Source organism: Hyaena hyaena, unplaced genomic scaffold, assembly GCF_003009895.1.
Source record: "Hyaena hyaena isolate Hyena2069 unplaced genomic scaffold, ASM300989v1 scaffold_34, whole genome shotgun sequence".
Lineage (NCBI taxonomy): Eukaryota > Metazoa > Chordata > Mammalia > Carnivora > Hyaenidae > Hyaena > Hyaena hyaena.
The window spans coordinates 2,663,210-2,681,357 of record NW_024080665.1 but is presented as its reverse complement, the minus strand read 5'-3'; the positions used below and the strand labels follow the sequence as shown (position 1 = coordinate 2,681,357).

The 18,148-nt window shown below is 42.1% G+C and overlaps 1 protein-coding gene and 1 long non-coding RNA gene across 2 annotated transcripts in view; both read right to left on the bottom strand.

The window, feature by feature from the left end:
* The window catches only part of LOC120229641, a 52,820-nt gene extending 34,846 nt beyond the window's left edge, over positions 1 to 17,974 (bottom strand). The window contains exons 1-2 of the long non-coding RNA XR_005527796.1: positions 17,903 to 17,974; positions 14,765 to 14,871 (exon numbers count right to left, since the gene is read on the bottom strand). This is a non-coding gene — a long non-coding RNA (uncharacterized LOC120229641). The remainder of the gene's footprint in view (positions 1 to 14,764; positions 14,872 to 17,902) is intronic.
* On the bottom strand, positions 15,391 to 17,960 carry GVQW3 (GVQW motif containing 3). Its single transcript, XM_039228781.1, has one exon. It carries the CDS (start codon positions 17,442 to 17,444, stop codon positions 16,812 to 16,814), a length of 633 nt encoding a protein of 210 aa, XP_039084712.1. The 5' UTR covers positions 17,445 to 17,960; the 3' UTR covers positions 15,391 to 16,811.
* Positions 17,975 to 18,148: the final 174 nt, after the last annotated feature.

The following is an 18,148-nucleotide window of genomic DNA, read 5'->3' as shown; positions in this document are numbered from 1 at the left end:
TCCCTCTCTGCCTCTCCCCCACTCATGCTCTGTCTCTCTCTCTCTCTCTCTCTCAAAAATAAGTAAACATTAAAGAATTAAAAAAAAAAAAGAAGAAGCCAGACATGAAAAGCTGTATATTAAATGATTCCATTTATTGAAATTTCTAGAATAGGCAAATTCATAGAGACAGAAAGTAGTTTAGTGGTTGCCAGGGGCTGGGGATAGGAGGGAATGGGCAGTGACTGGAAATAGATACGGGATTTATTTTGGGGATGATGACAGTGTTCTTTTTTTTACTTAAAAAAATTTTAATGTTTTTAATTTATTTCTGAGAGAGAGAGAGAGAGAGACAGCATGAACATGGGAGGGTCAGAGAGAGAGGGAGACACAGAATCTGAAACAGGCTGCAGGCTCTGAGCTGGCTGTCAGCACAGAGCCCAACACGGGGCTCGAACCCACAAACCGTGAGATCATGACCTGAGCCAAAGTTGGACGCTTAACCGACTGAGCCACCCAGGTACCCCAATGACAATGTTCTAAAATTGGATAGTGATGATGGTTGCACAATTTTGTGAATATACTAAAAATTGTATACTTAAAAAGAGTGAATTTCATTGTATGTGAATTATATATTTAAATTTTTTAAAATATTTATTTTTGAAAGAGAGAGAGACAGAGACAGAACATGAGTCAGGGAGGGGCAGAGAGAAGGAGATACAGAATCCAAAGCAGGCTCCAGGCTCTGAGCTGTCAGCACAGAGCCCGATGTGAGACTTGAACTCATAAACTATGAGTTCTGACCCAAGCCAAAGTCAGATGCTTAACAACTGAGCCACCCAGGGGGCCACATGAATTATATTTTGATGAAAAGAAGAGGCTAAAGAAAGGTAGGGGAAGAAATTAATATGCAGGCTTGTAACTAAATAAATACTGGCTATTAAATCATCTAATGGGGAGGAGAGGGTAGTTAAAAGTAAGTTGGAGCTAAAATACTAAAAAAACCCAAATTACTGGAAGATGGAGGGGGTGGAGATCAGAAATAAAGAATTCTAAGGATCCTGAAATCTTCACAATGAGCTAGAGATAGTGATGAACGTAACAATGTTATGTCAAGTGTGCACATTAATAATGAAAGAACACCCACTGATAGAACAGAATTAGAATGCATAACTTCCAAACTACTACTGAGAATAAAAAGGAAGTAAAAACACCTAAATCAAAGACATCAGGATAAAAGAATAAAGCAAACACGTGGCGAACAAAACAATGGAAAAAAATCCCCAATATATCATCATAGTAAGACATATAAACATGACTAAGAAAAGACCAAGATTCTCAGATTAGATTTTTAAAAATCCAGCTGTATGCTAATTACAAGAATACATTCAACAAGGTAATGACACAGAAATGTTAAAAGGCTGGGGGAAAATATACTGAGTCAACACTAATGAAATGATGCAATCATAATAGATTTTAAGGCAAAAAGCATTATTAGAGATAGTCATATACTTTAGTGACAAAAGGGACAGTTCATCAGGAAGATATAATGACCCAGAACCTCTCTGTAACAACGGGAAACACTGCCTCCAGATATATAAGATTATGAGGAGAAATGGACAAATCCTCATAGAGATTCTCACACATCTTCTTCAGCAGCTGATTAAGTTGATGAAATAAATTTAAGGCTATAGAAGATTTGAATAACACAACAGTTAACCTTTTTCTTTTCATCTTTTCACACACACACTCCCAGGCCACAAAAATTCCTCCTCCCTGTTACCGCACAGAGTCCATTGCCAAAACATGTAGATTCTCACAGCACAGTGGGTTGGTTCTGTGCCAATCCCCTTTCATCCTATAGCTAGTTCTTGGCTCAGACTGTAGTTGCCTCTTGCCTGAACCACTATAATTGTCTCCTAATTGACCCCTGCTATATTGCTGGAGGATCGCCCAAATGACATGTGGTTCAGTAGTTTCATTTTGATGCTATAAATTTTATCTTTGGATTAGGCCAGACTAAAGGTATTACAATATTTCAGTCACAGTGGAAGTACTTTGACTAAACTGAGCTCTAGTGTGAAGTTACTGGTTATTTGGAGGGACGGTAAAGACAAAATCCTAGGAAGCTCCCTCTGGCTGGTATGTTATTCCAGGCACATACAGTACTCTCTCTATGAGGAATCTTGTGGGGAAATATTCTGAAATCTGTGCTTCTGTCCAACCAATTTCTATATATTTTATGGACACTGAATCATGTAACTGATATTTCCACTTTGCTAGGGTCAGTAGGAAACTCATAGTCAAATTCACAGGCCACTTTTAAGTATATACATAACTAATAGGTATTGAATACATGCTGTGAATAAGGCACTGCTCTGAATGTTTTATATGTTTTTATCTATTTAACCCCCACCTCATTCCAATGAAATATGACCACTGAGTCTTCAGCATGCATGTGAGGAAAATACCTGAGACCAGAGAGAGAACTAGAAGATATCCCAAAGAACTAGAAGGAACAATTCCCAAAGATCACACAGATCCAGTGCCTGTCCCCAACATGCAGAGTGGCAGGCATATTTCACAAAGCATCAGGTGGGCTTTGCCACAATAGTGGAGCAAAATTAGCCCTAGACTAAAGTTGCTCTGGTCCCTTCTAACAAGGTTTATTTATTTATTTATTTATTTATTTATTTTATAGTTTATTTATTTTTGAGACAGAGAGAGACAGGGCATGAGCAGGGGAGGGGCAGAGAGAGAGGGAGACAAAGAATCTGAAACAGGCTCTAGGCTCCGAGCTGTCAGCACAGAGCCCATTGCGGGGCTCAAACCCATGAACCATGAGATCATGACCTGAGCTGAAGTCAGATGCTTAACTGACTGAGCTACCCAGGCGCCCCTAACAAGGTTTAAAAGAAATATCCAAAAATCATCTCCAAAATTTCAAAATCCTTTGATTGAAACTGACCAAGATAAGGAGAATGGATAGATAAGAACATTAAAACAGTTACAACTGTAGTTCATGTGATCAAGAAGCTATAGGAAAGACTACGCTTGCTAGAGACATAGAAGATACAAAGAAAATCCAAATCATAGTAGCACCAAACACTCAGTGCTCATATCTTGGCTTCTAAACACTGTTCTCCAAGAAAAAAAAAATGAGCATTTTTTAGAGAAATGTTTAATTGCTGATCTAGAACCAGGAAAATACAAGAGGAGTCTGGAGCACACTGCAGTACTAGAAAGTAAGAAAGTGTTCAAAAACAAAGAATGGGGGCATGTCAGAGAGACACAGAAGTCAACCTGAAAGAGCATAGCATGGCCCAAACTAGGACAATTTGGGCAACAAAATAAATAACATAGCGCTGGATTTATTTATATCATTTTGGACTCATGTATATTTGATATTTTGCATAAATAAATATCAAATAAATATACATGAGTCCAAAATGATATAAATAAATATATATCTGACTGAATAAACAAATTGGGGAGAAGAATAATTATTTCATACAGAACTCCAAATAATATATGCAGATACTCCCCTTTTGCAGGAGGTGGAACTTAATCACTCCCCTTCCTTGAGGGTGGGCTGAACTGCGTGACTTGCTTCCAAAGAACAGAGTATAGAAAGGGAAAAATAGTATCTTCACAGTAGGAAAATCTATCAAAACTACCTTATTCAAGTGATTAAAGTGAACGTCACCAATGAGCTCATGTGGTTATCATGTGCCCTCTAATTTGGTGTAGTAACAAGAACAATTGGCCTGCTATTCTTTCTCAAAACTCATAACCCCAGTCTAATCATGAGAAAAACATGAGAAAACCCAAACTAAGGGATATTATGTAAAGTACATGACCAGTGCTCCTTAAAACACTTGAGGTCATAAAAACAAGATAAGACCGAGAAACTGTTATGGGTCAGAAGAGACTAATGAGACATAATAACTAAATGAGATCTGACATCCTTAATTGATTCCTGGAACAGAAAGGAAGACATTAATGGGAAAGCTGTTGAAATCTGAATAAAGTGTGGGGTTTCGTTAATAGTCGTGCAAAAATGCTGATATCTTAGTTTTGGGATAAGAGCACCACAGTAATGTAAGATAACAACATTGGAAGAAGCTAAAACTGAATGAGGGGCATTGGGGAATGCTCTGTACCATCTCTGCAAATTTTGTATAAATCTAAAATTATTCCAAAATAAAAAATATATTTTAAAAACCCAAGTCAAATTTCTTGAGATGGAAACTACCATATTTGAGATGAAGAATACACAAAATGAGATTATAGAGTGGATGTTTCAGAAGAAAGCATTAGTGAGTTTGGGGATTCACTAGTTTCAGTGGAAACTAGAAAAAAGAGGAAAAAAGAAAATAAAATTGCACAGAGTATCAGTGAGCTGTGAGACAACTTCAAGTGGCCTACTATTCATGGGATTGGAGTCCCTAAAGGAGGGAGGGGCAGAAAAATACTTGAAGAAATAATGTCTAATAGATTTTCCAAATTTGATGAGAAGTTTAGGCCCATAAATCCAAGAAGGTCAATGAAACTTAAGCACAAGAAACATGAAAACAACAACAACAACAACTACACCAGGACATATAAAATCAAATCACTAAAGTCCGTAATAAAGAAAAGATTGTAAGAACAGCAAAAGAGGAAACAGCACATACACAAGAACAAAGATTAGAATTATAGCAGAAATAATGCGAGCCAGAAGACAGTGAAGCAAAATATTCAAGGTACAGAAAAAAAGTGTCAACTTATAATTTGAAAATATCTTTCAATAACAGATGTGACAATGGGAAAAGAGTCTTTTCAGTAAACAGCACAGGAATAACCGGAGATCCACATGCAAAAGAATGAAGTAGGACACTTACCTCACTGGATCAAAGACCTAAATATAATAGCTAAACTATATAAATATAATAGCTAAACTATAAAGCTCTTGGGAAAAAACATAGAGATAAATCTTCATGACTTTGGATTTAGCAATGGTTTCTTAGCACAAAGCAACCAAAATATAAGTCAATAAATAAGCTGGACTTCCTCTAAATGAAAACTTTTCTGCATCAAAGGACACTATCAAGAAAGTTAGAAGACAATCTGTAGAATGGCAGAAAATATTTGCAAATCATATATCAAATGAAGGTCTAGCATTCAGAATACATAAAGAGCTCTTCCAGCTCAAAAACAAAAAGACAACTCAAATAAAAAGTGGGCAAAAGATTTGCATTAGAGACATTTCTCTAAAGATACACATATGGCTAGAAAGTACACCAAAAGATGTTTGACATCATTCGTTTTTAGGGACATGTAAAGCAAAGTCAAAAGGAGATTCCACTTCCCATTCACTAGGATGGATATATATCACATCCACTATATGCATTAAGGGAAAATAATAAATGTTGGCAAAAACATGGAGAAATTGGAACCCTCACTTCATACACTGCTGTGAGAATGTAAAATGGGCAATCACAGTAGAAACAGTCTGATGGTCCCTCAATAAGTTAAACATAGAAATACCCTATGACCAAGTAATTCCATTCCTAAGTATGTACACAGGAGAATTGAAAATGGGTGTTCAGGGTCACCTGAGTGGCTCAGCTGGTTAAGCGTCTGACTTTTGATTTTGGCTCAGGTCATGATCTCACAGTTTGTGAGACTGAGCCCCATATTGGGCTTCTGCGCTGACAGCATGGAGCCTGTTTGGGATTTCTCTCCCTCTCTCTGCCCCTACCCTGCTCACACACTCTTTCTCTATTTTGAATAAATACACATTCAAAAAAAAATTTAAAAATCGGTGTTCAAACAAAAACTTCTACATACACATTACTATTCATAATAGTCAAGGGGCGCCTGGGTGGCTCAGTTGGTTAAGCATCCGACTTCAGCTCAGGTCATGATCTCATGGTTCGTGGGTTCGAGCCACGCATCAGGCTCTGTGCTGACAGCTAGCTCAGAGCCTGGAGCCTGCTTCAGATTCTGTGTCTCCCTCTCTCTGACCCTCCCCTGATCATGCTATCTCTCTCTCAGAAATAAATAAAACATTAAAAAAAAAAAAAAAGCAACACAAATGTGTATCAGTGGATGAATGGATAAACAAAATGTGGTATATCAGTATAATAGAATATTATTCAGCCATAAAAAGGAATGAATGAAGCACTGATACATGCTACAATATGGATGAATCTTGAAAACATTATGCTAAATGAAAGAAGCCAGGCACAAAAGCCACATATTGCATGATTACATTTATATGAAAATTTCAGAATAGGCAAGTCCACAGAGACAGAAAGTTGATTAGTGGTTACCGGGGGCTCCGGGTAGAGGGGCAGGAATGGAGAATGTCTGCTTAATGGATACAAGATTTCCTTTTGGAGTGATGAAAGTCTTCTGGAACTAGACAGTGGTCATGACTGCACAACACCGTAATTATTCTAAATGTCCCTGAAATGTACACTTCAAAAAGGTCAAAATGGTGAATTTTGTTATGTGAACTTTGCCACAATAAAAAAAAAGCAATTACCATTAAAGCCTATTCTTTTATTCATCTAGCAAGCAAACCTTTGTTGAACACTGCCAGGCAAGCTTTAATCTGGGTGCAGGGAATACGGAGAATAATCAGATGTGGTTTGGCTTTGGGGGAGCCAAAGCCTGTAAGGTAAGGGAACAAAAACATTCTGCAAACAATGAAGTTCAATTAAGCGTTAAAGTTTCCTTGACAGAAGAATGTGCATACCCACTGAGGGTGGTGGCTGCTTTGCCACTGCAGAGAACATCAAGAATAAGGTTAGGGCTCAAATGCTGAGCAGGAGTTTGCTGGGTGGATGGCGGCAGGAAGGGAATCCAGGCAGAGGTGGGGCAGGTCAGAGCTGGGGTCCAAAAGCCTCCAGTTTTTAGGACACTCGAAGCCATACAGCACACGGACAGTGTGGAGGGTGGACTTCAGGACGGCGAGGTGACGGGGGTAACCACCTTGGTCTGGTTGCAGTAGGCTGATAACAAGATATGTTAGGGTAGTGACATGGACCTCACTGAATGTGAGGGTCCAAGAGAGTGTGACTCCAAGATTAGACTGCTTGGTCGATGGTGGGTACCGCAGGTCCCTAAGGCTGGTCTGGAAGACATTCTGTTCTTAGGGCACATCAAACCCGATTTACACCCCTCTCCCCCATTTTCTATATTCTGCTCTTTTTAATGATTTTTTGTTTTTGTTTTTCCATTGTAAACCTACTTCCCTTTTCCTTGGGCTTCCTGTTTTCCTGTTTGAAATATGTGTTACTATGGAAACGTCATGGCACAGTATTGTGGCATTTACAAGTGAAGTGTAAAGAATTTTCAGAACATCTCGAGACACAAGTCTATGGTTTCGGAATATAAAGCCTAATGATGTGATAGCAGTCACGCCTTCAGACACTGTGTCATAAATATAAACACACCCGGAAATTCGAGACGGCATAGAGGAGATAGCTGAGAACTTTATTAGGATTTATGTGTCCAGATTTTAAAAATGTATATGAGAAATATTAAAAACATAAAACCCAATACACTACTCGAGGAGGACATCTGGAAAAAATGAATGATAGACTGCCAGCATTTGCTTATGAATATACATCTCTGGTTGAAGGACCAGAGGGCCTGGACACCCGAAGGAAACTTGGAAAAACCTTTGTCCTACTTCTACATATGTTCCTCAGAAATTGCATATAAATCAACTGTTGGTAAATCATATATTTATCAAACGTAAGGTTGACTGTTATTTTAAAGATATCTTCACAATGTATGCGTTAGTAAAGGCAATTACTACCAATGGAGTAATGGAAAAAACCTCACTTGCACTGAATGAAATTCAAGGTCCTTCGTTATTATCCTGGCTCCGCCACCAGCTAGATGTGCGATTCAAGAAAAATCACTCAATCTCCCTGGGCCAATTTCTGCAGCTAATCTGAGTTGTGATTCTGAATTTTCACTTAGTAGGTTCTTAAAGCAAGGTATAGGGGTGCTGGCCTCCAGCCTAACATCCAGGTTCTTCTGAGAGACAATACCTCACCCGAATCGTGGGGATGGGATAGGCAGCAGGCCACTTACCACTGTTCTGTGCATTTTGCCTCTCTGGACCCCACGTTTTGATTTCTACAATCGCCCTATGTGTGATCATTCTAACTTTTTGCCCCAAATTCTGTGGACAAGCTTGTTCCTTCCAGTTGTCCTCTGGGAAAGACTGGCAGTTGGAGGTGGGAGCCCTTTCTCAGGGGTCCCTCCACCTCTGGCCCTCTCTGCCACGAGGCTGGACACAGCCCAAGGGCGAGGGCCGTACCCTCTGTGCCTAGCGCAGGCCCAGACCTGAAGAAGAAATTCAGGAAATGAATGTTCACTGAATGTTCCTGAAAGAGGAAGAGGAGGCAGGGAAATGTGCCTGGCGATGTACCTGAACCCTGAGGTGTGAACTTTTGGCTGCTGTTTTCCAACATTCCTGAACCTTCCAAATTTTCCACAATGGGGCAAAAATATAGACATACCCCAAGCATTAAACCCATCTTTCCCTGGCTTTTTGTCAATGTCCTCGTCTCCCATAGATAGTGCAAACTGTCCGGCTCACCAGTACTGGGAGCGGGACACAGGGCACACATCTTTAACAGCAACCACCATTGTGATCTCTGCGTCTGTTTCACTTAAACAGCAATGACACCACACATTTGTCTTTGTGGACCTAACACCTGCCATCTAGCTCGAGGTGAAGATCCCTGCCAATTGGCTTCAGAAAAGGCCATTTGTCAATAGTGTTTAGGCACCACCTTGATTAATCTGTCATACAGGAAGTACAAAACAAAACTGTAAGAATCATTTGCCTTCTTAAGCAAAAACAGGTTTAGGCCTTATTAACCACTAAGAGCTAAAAGGCACTGGGTCAGGCTTTTTGCCGATTACCACTACCATGTTGTAGAGTAATTCAAGAGGCGTTAGGAAGGCTAAAGAAGGAAAGGAAGAGGTGCCTGGGTGGCTCAGTTGGTTGAGCGTCTGACTCTTGATTTTGGCTCAGGTCATGATTTCAGGGTCATGGGGTTGAGCCCCAAGTGGAGCCCACCTTCCCAGCCCCTCCCCTTGGTCCTGAGCCTGCTTAAGATTCTACTCTCTCTCCTTCTGCCCTTCTCCCTCACTTCTACTCTCTCTTTCTAAAAACAAAACACCCCCCCAAAAAAACAAAAACAAAAACAAAGGAAATCACTATCTACTGAGTACTACACGCCAAGTCTTGTGCTAGGCACCATCTACATTATTTAATGTAAGCCTCGCATCTAATAATCACTACCTAACATGCTGTATTCTTGCTCTTAAATGTATGCTCAAAAGGAGGAACATTCTTTTGTTTCATTTATTGCTGTATCTTCAGTGTCTAGAACCGTGTCAGAGACACATAAGCAGTCAATAAACATTTGTTCAATGAAAACAAACAAGTCCATGAGATAAGTGTAATTATTCTCCTTTGACAGACGAATAAGCTAGAGTGCTCCAAGGATGCAAAATTAATTGCCCAAAGTCACGCAGTCTGTTAAGGAGCCAGAACTAACATCTATGTCTCTCTCTTCCGTTCTTTCTACAGACCAACGCTTACACGTTGATCTTGAAGAACTCTCTCAGCTTGGCAAATCTATAATCTCTATGCCTGTAGAAGATGTATGTACTCAATTGAAAGTTTGAAATTTTACTGAGGAGATATAGTTGGCATTTTAATGAACAGTTTGCTAAAGCAACAATGGAGGGCACATTTTCCCAGCATAACAACGATTTCATCTATGGGCAGGCACTATCTACATCATCTCTCACTTTCAAATCCCATAACACGATTACTCTGAAGACATAAATAAAAAGCACAGCGACTCCAGATTCCACCAAAATAACATTTGCAAATTTTAGTTTTGTAAGTTACAACATTAGGATGACTCATGATATGCTGTGGAATTCTCAGTGTAATATTTCCATGTTACATCTGTGTGGCTTCAGTGTCCCAGTATGGGAGGAGGCAGGCTTGGCACACTGACAGGCAATTCTAGCCTAAAAAAATGATACGGAAGGCTCAAGGATGCTTGAGAGACTCAACTGTAATAAAACCCATCTTGAGAATATTTACTTTGTATGAGAGAATGCAAGAATGAGGTTAATTTGGCTCGGGAGGGTATTCTATATCCTTTTCCATTGTCAGAACATACCTGATCTGTTCGTGCTCTTTTACTTACCTACGATTACGTAGCATGGTACCTTCTCATACCTCTTGGTTTTTTTCTGTAGGGATCCGGGTCACCTGCCTTTCTTCTAAAGCAGGCCCTTTTCCCTTCTGTCCCACTCTTGCTACCAATGCAATGTCCGCCTCCATGTCCACCCAGCCAGTTCATTATTCATGGGCCCAGCTAGCGGTTTGGCCTTCACTGTATTCCATTGCTGCCTTTTGGTGCTACTGTTTTATTCTGATAAAAGTAATAACATTGGGACACATAGTGTTTAAAAAAGAAAAAGAAATTTAAGAAAATGCTTATAACCCAAATACACAGAGTTGGCATATCTGTTCTAGTCATTTAAAAGACTGAGCCCAGGGGGCGCCTGGGTGGCTTAGTCGGTTAAGCGTCCAACTTTCGCTTAGGTCATGATTTCGCGGTTTGTGGGTTCGAGCCCCGCGTCGGGCTCTGTGCTGACTGCCATCTCAGAGCCTGGAGCCTGTTTCAGTGTGTGACTCCCTCTCTCTCTGACCCTCCCCTGTTCACGCTGTCTCTCTCTCTCTCTCCTAGAAATAAATAAAACATTTTTAAAAAATAATTAAAAAAAAAAAAGACTGAGCCCGGGTGGCTCAGGGACTGGCTTCAGGTCAGGTCACGATCTCACAGTTGGTGGGTTCAAGCCCTGCATCGGGCTCTGTGCTGACAGCACGGAGCCTGCTGGGGATTGTCTCTCTTTCCCTGTTTCTCCGCCACTCCCCCACTCACGCTTTCTCTCTCAAAATAAACAAACTTTAAAAAAAAAGACATTTTTGGACTTATATATACTATTTGCATATCACTCTTTTCACTTAACATAAGCATTTTGCCATGCTGTTTTAACTATTCATAAACGTTAATTATAATGACTGCATAATAGTGGATTGTACGGTTATACTGTAATTTATTTAACCAATTTTCTACTGTTGGACTCTGGATTGTGAAGCATAAATTCTGCCCACATTTTAGACTATTTCTTTAGGACAGAGTCCCAGAAGCGGAATTAGAGGATCAGAAGATATAAACATTTTTTAAAGCTCCTGATAGATACTGCCAAATTGCTTTTCAGAAAGCTGTTGCCAATTTACACTTCCACCATTGCCAGCATGTTTTCCTACAAATACAGATCTGTCTAAAGGATAATAAAGTCTAAGTGGAACATACAGTCCTCAAATTATTCATGCAGTTGGACAGGCTTCATGACCGTGGCACAGAGACTTATGGCAAAGGTCATACCCATTTCCAGGTATGCAATTAACAATAAGTTAGTGTGAGCACACAGAAGAGGAGTTCTACACGGGTGAAGAGTAATATAATTAGATTTCAGACTGTCCAATCTAAGGCCTGTGTCTGTTTTGTCCATTGCTGTACCTCGGCACACAGGACAGTGCCTGGCCCATGCAGTCGCTCGACAAAAGTTTTTTGAATTAACACAGAATCTTCTTTCAGATGCATTTTTTCAGCAGCTGTCGTATTTGGTCATTCCTGGATTCAAGGAAAACTTGACTTGCTGGATTGAATACCTTTGTAAACATCTGTTCAACCCTGAGAGTCTATCTCAATTTTGGAAAATCAGTTTAAATAAAGGTGACACAATAGGGCTCTCTTTAGGGGAAAAGCAAGTAAAACAAGGGTACACCCTTGGCACCAGCGTGCACTAAAGGGTGAGTGCTGTCACTTCCATAGTAGTCACTTTCATAGGTAAGAATATAAACTCATTCAAATGCTGCCTGTGGTCAAGGCAATTTCGGAACTACCTTTAGTTCATTGTCATCACTGGTTGTAGCTTGGAACCATTTGCAGTACTGCCAAAATTGTTTCTGAGATATTGTAAGGGCATAATATAGGTCGTAGTTTGTGTAATGTCATTTTTAGTCAAAAACAGCATAGAACTGGTCTTGTGAACCAGAGTATGGTTAAGATAAACTAGTCAATCATTTAGTTCTAGTTCACTCTCCTGGCATCATAAGGATTCCCTTCAATATCCCACAATTTCTATCTAGTAAGTTGTCAGACACCAGTGGCTCGGTATGGCAGTAACATTATTGATGGAAGAGGATCAGTCGTCTGTCATTTTATACACACACTTTACGTGCATTAGACCAGGGGTAGGCAAACTACGGTCCATGGGCCAAACCTGGCCCACTATCAGTTCTTCTGCGGTGTATAAGCTAAGAAGTCTAAAAATGGTGTTTTACATTTTTAAATGGTCAAACAAAATCAAAATAGTATTTTGTAACATGTGAAAATTATGTGAAATTCAAATTCCACTATCCGTAAATAAGGTTTTATTAAGACACAGCCATGTTCATCTGTTTCCATGTTAGCCAGGTCTGCTTTTGCAATAAAATGCTGAGCAGTTACAACACCAACTGGATGGCCCACAAATGCTAAGACATTTCCTTTACAGAAAAAGGTTTTGCTGACCCCTTCGTTGAGATCCACGGGTTGTTGGAAGTATTGAAGTTCCTCACTATAGATTTTTTATTTCTAGATATTGATACTGGGAGAGGGGTGATGCAACCGGGCCAGTATTTGCAAGGATCTGATAAGGCAGACTAGAGAAGAGAAATACACAATGGCTGCCTTGAAGAGCGTGTAAAGCCTGGTAAAATCTGAGAGGTCTGATCCAACCAAGAAGCAGTTGGGAGAATGCAGAGTTACATATACAGTTCCAGCAAAGGAACCTCTTGCTAATTGAGCCACAGGAGACCCTGGTGGGACCCAATCCCAAGGAGCCTAGTGGTGAGGTGGTCTGCAAATAGGCTGGCTGAGCAGTGCATGTGACATAGAGATAGCTCCTCAAGGGTATCCCCCTCCTTTACTAGATGGCCTTAAGTCATTTGGCACCCAGATTTATCCAGGCACCTTCACTGGGAAATCTGAACTCTAAGAAACGGAGTTGAAAGGAAGGCTCTGGGAAGCAGGCGCCAGTACACATTCTTCCCAAATAATAACATTTCAATGGGGATTCAGAGCCAGGGGCAGAATTCAGAAGACTGCAGAACTATCCACATTTTTTTGAAGTCAAAGATTGGTGAGTGTTTAATTCTTTCTGTTCTTGTTCACTACGAGTGGGACAGGTGGAAGTAAAGTAGTGTGGGGTGAAAGGCAGAGGAAGAATTAGATAAAATCACTGATGGATGATTTGCTCTGGAAAGCGTCTATTCTCTTGGCCTTCCAGTTGTGGAATATAACATTCCATGTGTATTTTGAACCAGAATGCAGATGGGGAGGCGGATCAGGCTGAAAGCCAAAGAGATTCATTATATGACTGTGTGTTGCGCTTGAGAATTACAGTCAAGGTCTGCAGATGGCCAGCTCTCCTCCCGATGTCCTATAGAGAGCCAGGCTTCTCAGTGGCGCTTACCCTGAGGGGATGGGATTTGGATCTTCTATTTCTGAAAAAATTCCATGACTCCTGAGCATCAGAGGTAACCAAATTGCCCCTTTAAGAAACTTGTTAACACTGGTTGGCCCTGGGGAGCAGAACCACTGGAGGCTAAGAGTGGGAGGGAACTACTTTTTCTTCTTCCTCGTATGTCTCTTAGATAAAACAAAAAGAACACATACCTCCGGGTCGCCCCACCCTGCTTCTTGAGGATAGGAAAGCAACCTGGGGCCAATTTCCCCACTCAAGACTGTAGGGTTAAGGTGGAGAGCTAGAAAAGGGATCTAAAAATCAGGGTTGTGGGGCGCCTGGGTGGCTCAGTCGGTTAAAGATCCGACTTCGACTCAGGTCATGCATGATCTCGCGGTTCGTGGGTTTGAGACCCGCGTGGGGCTCTGTGCTGACAACGAACTCAGAGCCTGGAGCCTGTTTCAGATAATGTGTCTCCCTCTCTCTCTGACCCTCCCCTGCTCACGCTCTCTCTCTCTCTCAGAAATAAATAAAACATTAAAAAATTAAAAAGATAATAAAATAAAAATAAACGTTAGGGTTGTAGTGGAAAATCTTGACCAAAAGGCAGAGAAGTGTGATCCTGAACCAGAAAACAAAGCTGTTTTACCAGAGTAACAGAGGAGAGAGAGCAACCTGGTAGAGAATAAACAGAGGTGTATAATAAACGCCAAGGACAAGAGCCTGGGGGATGATGATGGCCGGATTCTTGAGACTACAGGATTAGGAGCTCAAGAAGCCTGGGTGGTAAGGTACAGTTCAGGGTTAAAATGTGTGTTGGCAATAAAACAGATTTGGTGGGTGGACAAGAAGGGATACTGTTTTAGGAGAACACTCACGTCTGGGAATACTGCTAGGAGAGCATGGTCTGGCTTGGGATTTAGTGATTCTGAGCAGCCATGTATGGGTGGTTTGCTGTGTTATGGCAGAAATTTTACTTCTCCAAATCTGAGCCATCTTAGGGTCTATTATCATTTCATTGAATATTTTCCAGGAAGCCTCGCAAATGGGCAGTGGGGTCAGGTAGTTGCCATAGTTCGACCTGACGAGTACTCAGCACAAGATCTAAAGTAAAGCATTAAGTCCTTTTCATTATAGATACTTGTAACAATTTGAATTCACTCTTGATTACCTGCTTCCAGTAGCTGTGTCCAAACCCTGTCTGGGCCACCATTGCTTCTGGCACCCTATACTCCAGCATGGTCTTGGTCCAGTGTCTTTGGAAGGCTCATTCCAGCCCTGTTTACAGGACAGGAAAGAGTCCAGAAATAAGTTCTCTCAGGTTGGAGATATTGCCTAGAGATACTGTTGTAGCAACCTGGCCCTGGCCAAGGAACATACGATTCTTCAACAATTACCAATGAGCCTATCAAGGATTAATATGAGGTTCAGTCCCAAAATTGCAATAGCCAGGTACGGGGCCTTTGTTCCAGAAATGCAGTGTCCCTGGTGGCAAGTGCTTATGGGGAACCCAGAACCTCTTCTGATGTGGAAGACATAACGGACCTAAAATAGAGTGTCTACAAATCGCTAAGTAGGTAGAAGTCTATGAGCTGTTGTTTGGTTTAAGTTTTCTTGCACAAGATGTTTCATTTGTGGGATAAGGTCTAGGTTTCAGGGTGTCTCAAAACTGACAGGGAACTTGCCATTTTTTGAAGAGGATAGAGACAGTGAAAGAACAGAACTAAAAATAACTATGTTGAATAAATAAGTACTGGGTTTCTCTCAACCAATATGGTTTACTAATTTACTAGTTCAATAATAGGAGCTTTGCATGTGAAAATCCTTGGGTAAAACACAGACACTGGCTATTCCTGTGAAATGCTGTTTCTAACCGTCTTCCACTGCACCTCCATCAGGCATTTCTGAGATGTCTCCAGTCTATGTGGTATTACTTGGAATCCACTTGGGAAAAGTTCCACTGCATAAATCCTGGCAGAGAGGCAGAAAGACACAAAGGAGTACGAACTTGCAGACTGCTTTTTTGAGGGGGTCTGACGGAAAAATTAGATAATCAAATAAGTGATCAAATTGCTCAGGAGAAGCAATTTACAAAGTAATGGCATAGTTAGGGCAGAGGAGGGGAAGCAAGTTATCCCAAATTGTTCATCTTCTGCAACACTATTATCTTCCTCCAGACTTTGCTATCTCAGCATCATTTTCATACTGATGCAGGTTTGAAGCCTCAAGCTGTTTCACCTGCTTGGGAAGCTTCCCTTAATTTCCTGGCCTCCTGTCTCACCCTTCCTATGGATCCAGTTCTGGAATTATCTCATCTGGAAGTCCACCCTCCCTGTGGTGATGATGTTTTATAAGTTCACATTTTCAATGCCCAGCAGTATTTTAAAAACTTCAGGTACTCAAAAAACACCAGACAGTGTTGGCATTCATTCAGTAACTCGTTTTTAGGAAAACAGGCAGCTGTGTGGGAATCAGTGCATAGGCAGCAGACTCCCTTAATTCAAGGTCTAGAGTATCCTCTAGTCTTCCTCCTCACACATCACAGCTTGGACCTGGGTCTCCTCACTTATATTTTCTAGGACCAAATCCTCCTCCTTCAGAGAAGGAGAGGAGATAGCCAAACGAGTGGGGGTGCAAAGAATGGCACTAAGGAAACAAATCCAGATCTTCTGTGAGAGACAGGTCTGTGAGCAGATTAGGGGGGGCAACCCCTCCATACTGAGGGGCTCCCATGGAGTCATTTGGGCTGGATATGCCCTTAGCATTGCTCACTAGGTCGGCATGTACCTTCTGTACCGTACCTCAGGTCCTGCCTGTAAAGCAGGCTGGAGCTGTAGGCCTTCTTTTGGGGTCCTCCCAGAAGAATATGCCTTCCTGAGCACAGAAAGACCCCAGGGGGTCCAGTTCCCACCTTTTAATGGTATGATCCCCTGAGGCAGAATGCTGAGAACCCAGGACCAGGAGAGCCACCACAGCTAAGGTCTGGGCAGCAAGGAGATTCGAACTTGTTAAGCAAAAGTTCTAGAACAAGCCAGGAGCAGAAGTCAACAGCCAAGTTCTTCAAAACTGGGAGATGGCCCAGCAGTCCAGCAAGAGTCACTAGGAGGGCTGTGACATGTGGGAAAGGATAGTAAAGACTGAAAATGGAGGAGCGCCAAATGAAGGTGCCTAACTGTGAGGCAGTTTTCCACCTCAGGCTCTGTGACCTCACAGTCCTTTCACCATGGTGTGAACCAGTCCTGAGCTGCTCTGGTGGGAAGACTTGTTGATGAGCAAACCTGTAGAAGCTGGCTGGTGGGGAAGTGGTTCTGGGGATGAGATACAGGCAGAGGTATTTGCCCACCAGCTTCACATTGGAGATGGGTCCATGTTTCAGAACTTGTCATCTTTTTCCCTACACATGAGCAATTTTTCCTAGTTTCCTTTGAGAGATCAGACCGACAGTCAAGTTTCCCAGGCTTAGGTTCGTCCTTCAGAATACCTGTTACAACTTTTGCAGACACTTTTCTCATATTCAAGTTTTCTTTCAGAATGAGCCTAACAGTTTCTTTATCTAAATTTAACTCTTCGGCCATCATCCTCACCGTCAACCGCCGGTTTGAACAAACCAAGTCCTTGACCTTCTGAATATTTTCATCCGTCCGGTGGGTGACTGGACGGCCACTTCGGGCGTCATCTCTAACATCTTCCCGCCCTTCTTTAAACCTTTTGTGCCAGTCGAAAACTCTGGCCCTGGACATGACTTCATCCCCATAAGCTTCTTTTAAAAGGTGGTGGGTCTCACTTGCAGACTTGTTCAATTTGACGCAAAATTTGATACTAATCCTTTGTTCTAGATAGCGGTCACTCATTGTGGCACTTAAACAACACGGGAGCGTTAAGATCACAACTGTAAGGGAAGACTGAGAAACCGATCTCTACAGGGCTGCAAGTGGAATCGTGTCGTTATTAATACTCCTCTAGAAGCCTCACCAGGGAGGAGTAATTGCTTTTCTGAGTTTTTGTCCCTCGCCTTCCGGATGGAGGCTGGGGAGGCCTGTCCTGAGAAGCTCACAGGGCCAAAGAGAAGCTGCAGGGCTGGGGAAAATGAAACCTACGCGTCTCCGTCCAACTTGTGCACGCGGATCTGCCAAAAGTGTGCCAATCTGTCAGAAAGGTCTTCCCGATTCCGCGGCCCTTAAGAGTGTGAGGCGATTTCTGCAACAGAGGCCTAAGTGGTGGCAACGTAAGCAAGCAAGGAGAGATGCACCGGGGATATAACGTGCAAGCTCGCCCCAGATCTGCAAAAACCCGCGCAAGCCAAACCTACCGAAGGTGCCGGGGGGCTCGCCAGCTCTAGAGTCCCGGGAGACACGCCCGCATGCGCATTACCCTCTCCTCGCCGGGTAGGTTGTGCGCAGGCGCACTGCGGCAGCCCTAGCCAAGCCTCGCCTCCACCGCGCCACACCCGGGCCGGCGCGTCTCTTTGCGCGTGCCCGCCAGCGGAGAAGTCGGCGGAAAGGAGGGGGCGGGGGAGGAAGGTTGAGAGAAGAGAGGGCACCCCCGGGCGCCAGGG